General features: G+C 38.7%; 1 protein-coding gene across 2 annotated transcripts in view; it reads left to right on the top strand.

The window, feature by feature from the left end:
* LOC131352418 (protein unc-13 homolog C-like) overlaps positions 1 to 9,537 on the top strand; it is a 203,088-nt gene extending 193,551 nt beyond the window's left edge. For both annotated transcript variants that reach the window (XM_058388541.1, XM_058388540.1), the window contains 3 exons: positions 2,842 to 2,934; positions 4,820 to 4,979; positions 7,749 to 9,537. In XM_058388541.1, coding sequence (XP_058244524.1) covers positions 2,842 to 2,934; positions 4,820 to 4,979; positions 7,749 to 8,034 — 539 coding nt within the window. In that variant the 3' untranslated portion in view covers positions 8,035 to 9,537. The remainder of the gene's footprint in view (positions 1 to 2,841; positions 2,935 to 4,819; positions 4,980 to 7,748) is intronic.
* The last annotated feature ends 3,688 nt before the right edge of the window (positions 9,538 to 13,225 follow it).

The raw sequence follows: 13,225 nt of genomic DNA, 5'->3' as shown, positions 1-13,225 counted from the left end.
GTCCAGGCTCGGGTCAGTCCTCAGGGTGTGTTTTATTTGATAAATGAGTGTTGTGTTATTTGGGCCTTGTCCATAGCTGAGTCTGATCTATAACAGGCTGGTATTCTTCAGATCCATACCATCTTCAGTCCTTGTTTATTTCAAGGATTCAGGCTGCTCTGTGTGTGTGTGTGTGTGTGTCTGTGTGTTTCTGTGTGTGTGTCTGTGTGTTTTTGTGTGTGTATGTGTTTGTATGTCTGTGTGTGTCTGTGTCTGTGTTTGTGTGTGTGCTTGTGTTTGTGCATATGTGTGTTTGTGTGTGTGTGTGCTTGTGTTTGTGCATATGTGTTTGTGTGTGTCTGTGTTTGTGTCCCTCCCATGTTTGTGTGTTTATGTCTTTGTTTATGTGTGTGTCTGTGTGTGTGTGTGTCTGAGTCTGTGTTTGTGTGTGTCTGTGTGAATGTGTGTGTCTTTATTTGTGTGTGTGTGTGTGTGTGTGTGTGTAGAGCCTTCCTAAGGGAAATCCCACTGAGCTGCTACAAATTCCAGGGTCAGGAAATAAAGTGCTTCAGGTTTTTTTCTTTACTCCATTTCAGTTTGAGGCCAGAATTCCGTCTGTCTCATTAATCCAGCTGTGCAACACGGCTGGCTCTCGGAGCACGGAGTGTCAGGACGCATTTATCTAAGCCTTTATCATTTTTGCTCATGTGATGTTCGGGGAGTTTTGTGTGAATAATTAATGAGAGTCAGAGCGCTGATCTGATGTAGTATTTCGGACCTGGTGCTGGGGGATTTATCAGCAGTGTGTTGTGTTACTGTTGTGTTAAATCAGGGCTTTCCTTCAGGATCATCTCCATTACCGTGGGAACCATTGGATCCCGGACGCTTTCTGTCTCCATACATGGTGCACTCTACACTTTCTTATTTTGCTTGGTGGCAAGTAAAGCAGGTTACAGTAATGTCTCTGACATTTATTAGTGTTACGTGTGTGTGTGTGTGTGTGTGTGTTTGTCTGGATAACGAGGTGTGTAACATCTGTAAGTGTGTCTCTGGAGGTGCTGCAGATCCACCATCATGGTTTATAGCGGTTAAATCTGGCCTGGTGATTGAGGCACAGAGAGAAGGTTAATAAATAAATAATAAGCGGATAAACTGCATTTGTGTCCCTATGGAATTTCATACAGTTACACATCCAGCTGCAGCTACAACAACAACAACAACAACAACACAAAAACTTTCACCACATGCAGGAATCTTTCTACAGCTCTCATCAGCTCACATTAGAGTGACGCAAAGGGTGTGTAAACATTTGCACACAAATATGTTTAAACTCAAAGTTTATGGTATGGAAATGATTTCTCTGAATGTTGTGTCCTTCATATGTGATCATAAATCTGCAAACACACACACAATGACGACACATACACACAACAATACACACACACAACACATACACAACAACTACACATACACACAACAACATATACACACAACACATACACAACAACTACACATACACACAACTACACATACACACAACTACACATACACACAACACATACACAACAACTACACATACACACAACAACACATACACACAACAATACACACACACAACACATACACAACAACTACACATACACACAACAACACATACACACAACAATACACACACACAACACATACACAACAACTACACATACACACAACAACATATACACACAACACATACACAACAACTACACATACACACAATACACACACAACACATACACAACAACTACACATACACACAACAATACATACACACAACACATACACAACAACTACACATACACACAATACACACACAACACATACACAACAACTACACATACACACAACACATACACAACAACTACACATACACACAACAACACATACAAACAACACATACACAACAACTACACATACACAACAACTACACATACACAACAACACATATACAACAACAACATGTACACACAACAACTACACATACACAACAACTACACATACACAACAACTACACATACACACAACACATACACACAACAATACATGCACAACAACTACACATACACACAACAACACATACACACAACAATACATACACACAACAACACATACACAACAACTACACATACACACAACACATACACAACAACTACACATACACACAACACATACACAACAACTACACATACACACAACAACACATACAAACAACACATACACAACAACTACACATCCACAACTACTACACATACACAACAACACATATACAACAACAACATGTACACACAACAACTACACATACAGAACAACTACACATACACACAACACATACACAACAACTACACATACACAACAACTACACATACACACAACACATACACAACAACACATATACAACAACAACATGTACACACAACAACTACACATACACAACAACTACACATATGCACAACAACAACACACACACAGCAATAAGAAAATGTTGACACTGACCTACACACAGACACCAGAACAGTACTGGAGTGATCAGTGTGGCATGTGACATGGTCATGTGACATGTCGGGGCTGATGGGTAATGTAGTCCAGCACTGATTTCATCATTACCATGACAACAACCTGCACCTGCACCTGCACCTGTACGAGGATTTAAATATTCATAATGTGTCAGTAAGTGGGCGTGGCCTAAACACGAACAACTTTTATTCTAGTTAAATGTCCTGTCCAGATTTCGAAGGTGACTGAAAAGATTTTGTTTGAAATATTTGTGTGAAATAAAACTGTGTGTGTGTGTGTGTGTGTGTGTGTGTGTGTGTGTGTGTCACTCAGGTCAGTCATCATCCAGCCCAGTGGGAGAAGTGGTGATGCACGTGGATCTTATCTCTCACCCCGGCACCGGAGAACATAAAGTCAATGTGAAGGGTAAGCCACACACACACACACACATACACACACACACACACACACTCACACAGAGTTTTAAGCACTTTATTTATTTCTTCATCTGAACACGGCGTCTCCTGGCCTCTCCTCATTTCAGCAGTAATGTATATTTTATGATGGACAGCACTCATTGCTCTGGTTATTTTATGAGTGTAATAATGATGCAACTGTACTTTAACAGCACACACACACACACACACACACACACCTTCTTCCCCTGCAGATATAGGCATGAACCTCATTACCGTTTAAAATCTTTGCTGGCAGGATGAGGAAATGACACTGATATCACCTGAGAGTTAAAGCATGAAGAAACCTGAATTAACTCCAGACTCACTCTACACACTAATACACTCATCTGTGTGTAGTGTACACCTCCCAGGTTGCCAGATCTTTCTTAACTAGAGGCTCCTTTTTCTTAGAGGGTTTTTTGTCCAAGTCCAAGCCAAATAAAATGAAATAAAATAAAATAAAATAAAATAAAATAAAATAAAATAAAATAAAATAAAATAAAATAAAATAAAATAAAATAAAATGAAAACAACATAAAATAGAAAAAGGTCAAATCTAAAAATACATTAATAAGATGTTGTGTATCGTAATGATCACATTAATCACTGGATATTCAGCTGCACACAGAATAGCACTTGATCCAGCGCACTCTGATATTTTACATGTTTTATATATATATATATATATTTGTATATCATGCTCTGACAGTTACTCAGACACACAATATTATTAAAGAAATGCTAAACTGAGGTCATGGGCTTCTAATGTATGACAGATGTAGGATCATTTAATTCATCTGGAGTTTTTTTGTTCATGTACTCTTCTGTAAAGAAAACAAGATAAAGCATGACAAGCACTCGCTTGCTGTGCGTACAGAGCAAATTATTTCTAATGTTAAAAAAATTCCAATAAATAAAAATAATTTTAAACATTTAAAATAAATTCATAAATAAATAAAAATATTTAAAATATAAATAAAAATTCTTATTTGAAATAAGAAATAATGTCTACAATTAAGATGCATGTCCTCCTGTGTTGTCCATGCATAAACAAATAAATAAATATATTTTAAAAATAAATACAATGGAAAAATAACTAAATTAAAAAATGAATACATTTACAAATAAATAAATAAAAATACTTACAAATAAATACCATGAAAAATAACTAAATAAATATATTTAAAAATAAATACATTTACAAATAACTAAATAAATATATTGAAAAAATAAATAAATGGAAAAATAAATAAATAAATAAACATAAAAATAACAACGTTTAAAAATAACTAAATAAACCTTAAAATGAATACATTTAAAAATGACTAAATAAATGAACTTAAAAATAAAAAACATTTTAAAATCAATAAGTTTGTAATGAATAAATAAATAAATAATTTTTTTCATGAAATTTGAAAGAACAATATTATTCACTAATTTGTAGACTACTTTTTCAGTGTGTTTACAGATAAAATCTCCATTCCAGCATGACATATTAGTGTGTTTTATTAAACTATCAGACACTGGACTCGATGCTGCTCCTCACATGAGCTAAGACATGCGTCTGTTTCAATAAAACTCCGCCCCTTGTGTGTAATTTCTATATAAATGACATCTGAGGTCTACAAAGCGATGTGTGTATTTCAGTACAGGTTCCTGGCTGTGTGTGTGGACTCGACTCGGATGTGTGTGTCGTGTGTAATGCTGTAGATAGAAGCCTAGAAAATCACACGTTAAACTAAAACAAAGAAAAAATAATAATTTGATCTTCTTTGAGGTTCCTGTCTCATCTGAACAAACATTTTTAAGCATTTATTTTTGTTTGTTTGTTTATTTGTTTGTTTGTCTTGCAGTGGTGGGTGTGAACAACATTAACTGGCAGACGAACACCATGTTCCGACCATTCGTGGAGGTCAACGCCGTCGGGCCGAGCCTCGCTGACAAGAAACGCAAATACAGCACCAAGACCAAGAACAACAACTGGTCACCCAAATACAACGAAACATTCCAGTAGTGAGTACAACATCCGTTCATTATTCATTCATTATCCATTCGTCAGTCATTGATTATTCATTAATCATGCAAGATTTATTTTAATTTTATACAAATATCCCGGGTTTGAACAGGCAGGGGCCTTTCTGTGTGGAGTTTGCAAGTTCTCCTCCGTGCCTGTGTGGGTTTACTCCGGGTACTCCGGTTTCCTCCCACAGTCCAAAAACATGTACATTAAGTTGATTGGTCATTCTAAATTGTCCATAGGAGTGAGAGTGAGTGTGTGGTTGTCTGTTTATATGTGTGTCCCTGTGATGGACTGGTGACCTGTCCAGGGTGTACCCCTGCCTTTCACCCAGTGTGTGCTGGGATAGGCTCCAGCAGATCCCCGTGACCCTAATTAGGAATAGAAAATGGATTGATGGATGGAACTTGAACATGTAGAGCTGAATGTCCTGAAAAATCACTGGACAGATTAAAAAAAGCATCACGTTTTCTGAACTCCTTCTTAATCAGAGGTCAGAATTCAGATTTCATCACAAATTTCACTCAAAAACACTGAGCTACTTCTACATTTACAATCTGCTCTACTAACAAAAAACATTAAATTATAAACAAAAAATATCCAGTTTATCTTTCTGAGCATCAGCTTCATCCACATCAGTCTCTGTCTCCTCACCTGAGGTAAAAGTTAGCATGTTCATGCTAACAGAAATAGTCATTCTCTCGCTTCTGCTGGCTAATTCTCTTTTCTTTAAATCTGTTGTTGAGTGCTTAAGCGCTGTTTCCTGCTTCGTGATTTGATGAAGTGATGATTTCACTCAGCTGCCATCTGATTACCAACTGAATCGGGAAGTAAATTGATTAAACTTTGACAAAGTTAGTCAGCTAGCGAGGGTTTAGTTATTGTGATGTCACAAAAAGGAAATAAAGTAAATAATAAACAATAATCTGTGCAATATATTTATGATTTCTTAACATTTTGATGTCACTTGCGGAAAGAATATATATATATATATATATATAATATTTATTTTGTCAGTTTTTTCTGATTTCCAGAAATTTAGCATCACACATTATTTCTAGAGCTGGTAATTTACGGTTCCTCTCAATGAGACGTGGACGTCAGAGGTAGAAATCATGCTGAAAGGGAATTTAAGGAAGGTTATAAGGCAGACAGACAGAGAGAAGACACGTCTCTGGATATATTAGCTTTTATCTAGCAGCAGTTTTTCTTTAGCACCTAGCGTCTATTTTTCCTTGTTGCTCTCAGATGAAGCTATTGAAAAAAAAGAAGAGACTAATTATGAGGAGGCTTTACAGAACTCGAGTGTGTTCAGTGCCAGGACAATACCACACACTCTTCTGTAAAGAGCTGTTAACTCTGTCCTGTCAGAATATCAGTACGGAAAATTCGTTTGTTTGGTTTAATGTGGGGCAGCACGGTGGCTTAGTGGTTAGCACTGTTGCCTCACAAGCTCCTGGGTTCAAATCCCGGGGTTGAACAGGCTGGGGCCTTTCTGTGTGGAGTTTGCATGTTCTCCCTGTGCCTGTGTGGGTTTACTCCAGGTACTCCTCCCACAGTCCAAAAACATGTACATTAGGTTGATTGGCAATTCTAAATTGCCCATAGGAGTGTGGTTGTTTGTCTATGTGTGGCCCTGCGATGGACTGGCAACCTGTCCAGGGTGTACCCCTGCCTTTCACCCTATGTGCGCTGGGATAGGCTCCAGCAGACCCCTAGGAATAAGCAGGTATAGACAATGAATGAATGGTTTAATGTGGAAATTTTTCGAAAGTGCGAAAAAACTTCACCCTAGAGCATTGAAGAGCCGTGAATTTTACACAAGAGCACGAAAAGCAGACGGATACTTGAATCCAGCACTAACTGAGCTTTACAAACGCGTTTTAAGTCAAATAAACTCCACAGGAATTGCTTGTTATTAAAGAGCAACATCAGAATTTTCATTTATTAAAGCATTTGAAATTCTCTAAACTTCCTAACCTCTAACCAGTGAATGTAGAAATGTTTGTTTTTACTTTAGAAAAGAGAAAACTTCCCATACATGCTCACACTTTCACTTCTATTAAGAAATTCTATGAATATGTAAATAGGAAGCACCTCCACTTTACATGTTTGAATATTTCAAATCCTGCATGTCCCCGCCCCCTTTTCCCCCCCATTAAAACATTCCATACCCTGTCCAGTAATTTGCATATTCAAACGTGATTGGATCTTTATGGTTATGATGTAAGAACATGACATACCTGACAAACAAATCCAGGAAAAACATGGTCCGGAATTCCTCCTTCCTACCAGGTTTCGGAATTCCTCCATTCATTCTGCCTAATAATTTGTATAGCGTGATGTGATTGGATCATCTAATATATGGTATATGAGATATGATGGTAGCCCCGCCCCTTTCCCACTACATAAACAAAGTTGTCTTTATTTGTCACATATCCTTGGGCGTTGGGGTCAGAGTGCAGGGTCAGCCATGATAGAGTGCCCCTGGAGCTGGAGCAGGGTGGATTGGTGGAATGGTAGCAGCTTGGCAGTGCTGGGGCTTGACCCCCGGTCCATGAGCCAGAGTCTTAACCACTTGAGCTACCGCCACTCCCAAAGTGATGATACATCCAATATTCCACACTACATTGGGTGAATAAGTGACTCGTCCATGTCCTTTTCCTTTCTCAAGTCTGGACACACAACTCACACACCATGGATTAGTATGCTATATTAGGAGTGTTAAGAATTTTTTTTTCATATTTAATGTGTTTCCTCGACAGCGTTCTGAGCAGCGAGCACGGCCCGGAGGCGTACGAGCTGCACGTGTCGCTGAAGGACTACTGCTTCGCCCGTGAGGACCGCGTCATCGGTGTGACCGTGCTGCAGCTCCGAGACCTGACTGACAAAGTCAGCCTGAACGCCGCGTATCCTCTCATCCGCAGCGTCACCATGGACGAAACGGGCCTCACCATCACGAGGATCCTCTCACAACGGACCAACGACGAGGTGGCCAAAGAGTTTGTACGCCTCAAATCTGAAACCCGCTCAGCTGAGGAAGCATCCTGAACTAAAACCCCAAGGAACTCTCTCTCTCCGGAAAGCAAAAAAAAAAGAATAACAATAATTAAATAAATCATTGATTAATTTAAAAAAAAAAAAATAGAAGGTGTGAGGAAGAAAAAGTGAGGCAGGATGTGGCAACAGCGCAAGAGGATGTGTGTTGTTCGTTTCTGTGCATGTGTGTAAAACATCTGTTGGAATGTTCATTCGAAAAACTTAAAGCGTATGTAATACAAGTGTTTACCTGCTGTATGCTCACTATCGAATAATATATTCTACGTTAACGAGACATTGAATACGTCTTTTTGTATGAAGACTAGTCTTTTTTGGAACAGGTTTTTGTTCAGATAAAGTGCCAAACCTGTGGAACTGAGAAAAGAAAAAAAAAATAATAATCATATCGGTTATTGGTAACGTTGGTGATGTTTTGAACTTGCCTGATTATTGTGTGTGTGTGTGTGTGTGAGTGTGTATGGGGATCATACTCTCTTTAATTGTGTAGCATTTTGTGTCTTCTTTTCTTCCATTTCACGCATTTTTTTTGAATCCCTCGATCCTCTCCGCCTCTTTTTTAAACAGCGTTTTTTTAAACACGGCGAGGACTGCTATCTAATTCTTCGTAGGCGTTTGTAATTTTATAGCCACCGACGACAACAACAACGGCGAGGGCCGCCTTCAGTGCCGAGCAGATCAGATCAGATCAGATCAGACCGCATGGGGTTTTTGCGCTGGTGTTTTTTTCTCTTCTTCTTCTTCTTCTTTGTGTTTCATGGATTATTCGTTTATTTCCTGGCTTTTCGACTGTTTCGGTTTTGGTTTCTTTCGGCTTCCAGCCTTTCGGGAAAAGATCACTGTGAACATGCGCTTTCGAAAGGCGAGCTCCAGCATTTACACATCATTGGATCTGATACTCTCTCTCTCTCTCTTTTTCATTTCTAAAATAACTGCCAAAGTTATATTCAACAGATATTTGTACAAAAGCAATCCATGACCTGTATGAAGAGAATTATATGCTACGTACTCGTGCTCTCTTGATTTCTTTATCGATTCCTTTTCTTTTCTTTCTTTCTTTCTTTCTTTTTTGCGATGTTTGTGTCTGATTGATTCTGAAATGCAGATTTCGGGATTATTTCCGTGAAGATTTTCCATGTCATCGGGACATGAACACGTTATAATGTGAACGTAAATGTGGGTTTACACGCGCGTCGTCTCAATCTGTCATCTTCTTTTGTTGGATTTTTCTTTACAGAGGAAAGAAATTTAATATTTGGTAATTATGCAACATTCCTATGTATTGCACTGATGGCGAACTGTATGTCATGTAAATATATATTTAGTGAGAAATTGTAAGCTTCTCGTCCATCTGTTTTCGTTTTGCTTGTTTGTTTGTTTGTTTGTTTGTTTGGTTTTTTTATTAAATGAAAAAAAAAACGCATGTAATGTAAACGTTCCTAAAAGCAGGATGTTGATCTGAAGCTGCGTGACAGATGACGGCCATTAAAGTGCTACAACATGGAAACATGACAGATGATACGGAGGTGAAGTTGAATATTTTATTTTTTAAATCTGACCAGCGACTCTATCTTATACGCTATAGCGTTTCCATAGCAACCGCTCCTTTAAGGAAGGAGTCTCCAGTGTCAGGGCTGTGTAACAGTCGGAGCTCTAACTTCAAGTTTTCCCCACATCTTCAGCACGGAGTTTACACTCGTTTCCATGGTAACAAGACTAGCTAAGTTTTTTGTGGTTTTATCAACTTTATGCTAGCACAAATTAGCTACTAGTTCACATGAGCTGGGCATAGAGCGCTGTAATACTACACTTACAAACTCTAATAATATTCTCCGATATTTACGTTTAAAGGTTATATTTGTATAAATAATGTTCTATAGACTAACAAACTAGTCTATAATTTAATATCTTTAATTCAGCTGTCAAGCCATCAGGATTCTATCATTACACTAGAACCTCTGCAGAGGAATTTAATTCATTCTGGAGGCCAGAAAATGTGTATTGTGAAACGAATTTTCCCATAAGAAATAATGTAAATGCAGATAATCCGTTCCAGCCGCCCAGAAATATGAGCAATATTCCCAATATGAAGCGTATGGAAACTGTATGGCTTCTTACAAAGAACTGACCCAAGCCAAGCATTCCATGTCAAGGCTCCTCACAGGAAGTCATGCCACCAAGCTTGGGCTAAAAATAGAACAGACCACCCACACCACTGATCTGTCAACAAAAAAACACCCGAAAAATCACCTAGCTTTTGAACGCATGCTGAAGGCGACGTTGGTATCGTGGGTCGACTTTTTCCAAGCAGCTTTCAGTGACTGATGGAGTCAGCCATCTTGAAAATGTTTTGTGCATGTTAGTTCCGCCCCTTTTCCCACTACATAAACAAAGTGATGATGCGTCCAACATTCCACACTTGAATTTTTCGGGTGGATAAGTGACTCGTCCGGGTTCTTCTTTTTCTTTTTTTAGTCTGGACACAGGACACACACCCTTTACTACACAGTGGAGCAGACTAGTATGGAAGTATGTGATCTGAGACACGCCTTCTGTCATAACGTTGCTCTGTTATGAGTTTGCTAGCAAAATATAGCAGTTTCTATAAGAGTGACAGCGAGCAATGTGAAGGTAAATACACTCAATCTACATTTTTATTATTATTTAATCATCCGATCCATTAAAAAAAAAAAAACCTGTTACAATGTCCATGGTGTATAATGAGAATTGTAAGCACACATGATAGCCACAATGGTGAATTCTAGTTGCTGGTGAACTCTATCAGCATGGCTCCAGGGTATTTGGTGGCATTTCATAAAACTTGTGTCAGGAAGTTCAGACATGAAATGCTCAACATCTCCACGCACTAAATCAACACTAAACCCCTCACACTAAACATAGAGGATGCTTCAGATGTTCAGAACAAAGAAAGAAGAAAGAGCGTGACTGAGATCTGAGAAAGAAAGAAAGAATGTTCTAATTAAAGTTTGAAGAGAAGAACAGGTATTTTATGGAAACGTTATGTAACTATTGATGTGTAAGGTTAAAAGTATAAAGATGATGGTTAGGGTTAGGGGCGGGTTTAGGGGCGGAGATTGACAAGTTGGATCTGTTGGATCAAACTAAACCGCTTATTATGGATGGTGGCTATCATGTGTCCTTGAAATTTTGCCATCTTTTCTCTCTTTATTGATCCGATCCATCTCATTTATTAACACATACGCCGCTTCGATCCGATCGATACTAATTCCTTTAATGTAACATTTTGAAAACATGCGATAAATATCCCAAGCTCTACAGCGTCCACGCAGAGAAAGCATCTGTCAGAAGCAGGCGCTCAGCCGGAGTGATGCTGCTGCCAGGTGACAGGCTATTCATAGCACATTGAGAAACGAGTGCAGGATGGACGGATCGATACAAAACGAGTCTTCTGAGACCTCAGAGACCGTCACTTTCACTAGGACTGACCTGTACATGAGCTGATCTGTTCACCCACTGCACTACAAGCAGAACGGCTCAGGATGAGGACGAGGATGAGGATGAGGTCGTGCGCTAGTGAACGAGTCACATGAACAGAGGCTTGGGCGTTCACTCTTCTGAAGAAACCTGCGATACGTTATCGTTTCTATAGCAACAGCTCATTCACAGCGAATGATTCACCTCTGAATCTACAACCACTAAAATTCTGTGTGCTCCAACACAGGGAAAAACACAGGTCTCACACTGAAAGCCAACAGAGTCCTGACTCGCTTTATAGCAGAAAATACATTCCTTTGTTTGTCATACTGATTGAAAATCTCCCTTTCTATTCCACGGGGAAAACAAAACTCCAGTGTTCTGGTATAATGGGTTGAGTTCTGGCACCTTGAGGTTCTTTAGATGAAACTGGACTAAAATAAAATCTTTTTTAACTCAGCTTTAAGCAATACCAATAATTTATAATGCAAGCAACATTTTAAAGCAGCACTTTTAAAAATAAATAAATAAAATAAAAATAAAATTAGTGTAAAGAAGTGTTAAAAACCAGTTCACCTTCATCAATAAAACAGATGACATTTGCATAACACCACTTCAGCGTAAAAGCACTCAAATCATTCATTTCTTTAAAAAAGTAAAAAAAAAAAAAAAAACCCTTTTCACCAGCAGCTCAAACAGAGGGTTAAGCCTTTTACATTTCAAATAACAATGAAAAACATGTTTCAGTTTCATCACGGAAAGGACATGTCTTTAAAACATCTGGATTAAATTAAGCTCCATGTAAAATTCTCCACTGTAAATCACCCACTCGTTTCCTAAGTGGCAATTTAAAAAACACTCTCCATACAGGGTTAAGGTCATCTAACACTCCAAGTGTTTTCCTCCACACTGTGTCTGTTCTCCCATCCAGCATTCTTTTATTTAACACAACATCTGTACATTTCTTTTCCCTTCGCTTCATAAATAGGTAAAACATCCTTTGTCTTTATCAAGATAACAACTGTTAAAACCGTTTAGTTTGGCTAGTTCAGGAAAAGGGTCATCTTTATCCAGTGTTTCTGTTCCCTCATGATATTCCTTTATTAAGTTCAGTTCCTCTTTAGACAGCTTGCTAATCCATTTGTTGATGATGGCTTCCGTGTGCCCTAGTGACCGCAGCCCATGTTCCTGAGCCACTGCTCTCATGTCCTTAAAGTCCAGTCCTGCAGTGTCCACTAGTCTCCTCAGTGTTGTGAACTTTTTCAATTGTAGAGTTTGTGTGAGACCTGGAGAACTGTCCATTCATCCTCCTTCCAACAATGGTTCTTCCAGGAGCCAAAACAGCAAGATAGCAGGGTCCTGGGATCCACACTCAAAAAGAGATCATGTTTTAAAAACACTTTTATCAAAATTAGACATGTTAAAACATTCAGAACTGTTGGATCCATTAAAAACAAGGTGCGATCACAACCAAAACCATTGATTCTTTTCGATATAAAACTCATTACATCGCTCCATACAACATAGCAATAGCCTTTATTTGTCACATATACATGACAGCACAGTGAAATTCTTTCTCCCCATATCCCATCCTTGGAGGTTGGGGTTAGAGCACAGGGTCAGCCATGATACAGCACCCCTGGAGCAGACAGGGTTAAGGGCCTTGCTCAAGGGCTCAACAGTGGCAACTTGGTGGTGCTGGGGCTTGAATCCCCGATCGTCCGGTCAA

Source organism: Hemibagrus wyckioides, linkage group LG04 (assembly GCF_019097595.1).
Source record: "Hemibagrus wyckioides isolate EC202008001 linkage group LG04, SWU_Hwy_1.0, whole genome shotgun sequence".
NCBI lineage: Eukaryota > Metazoa > Chordata > Actinopteri > Siluriformes > Bagridae > Hemibagrus > Hemibagrus wyckioides.
Note: the sequence above shows the minus strand (reverse complement) of the source record. Positions and strands in the feature narration are given on the sequence as shown.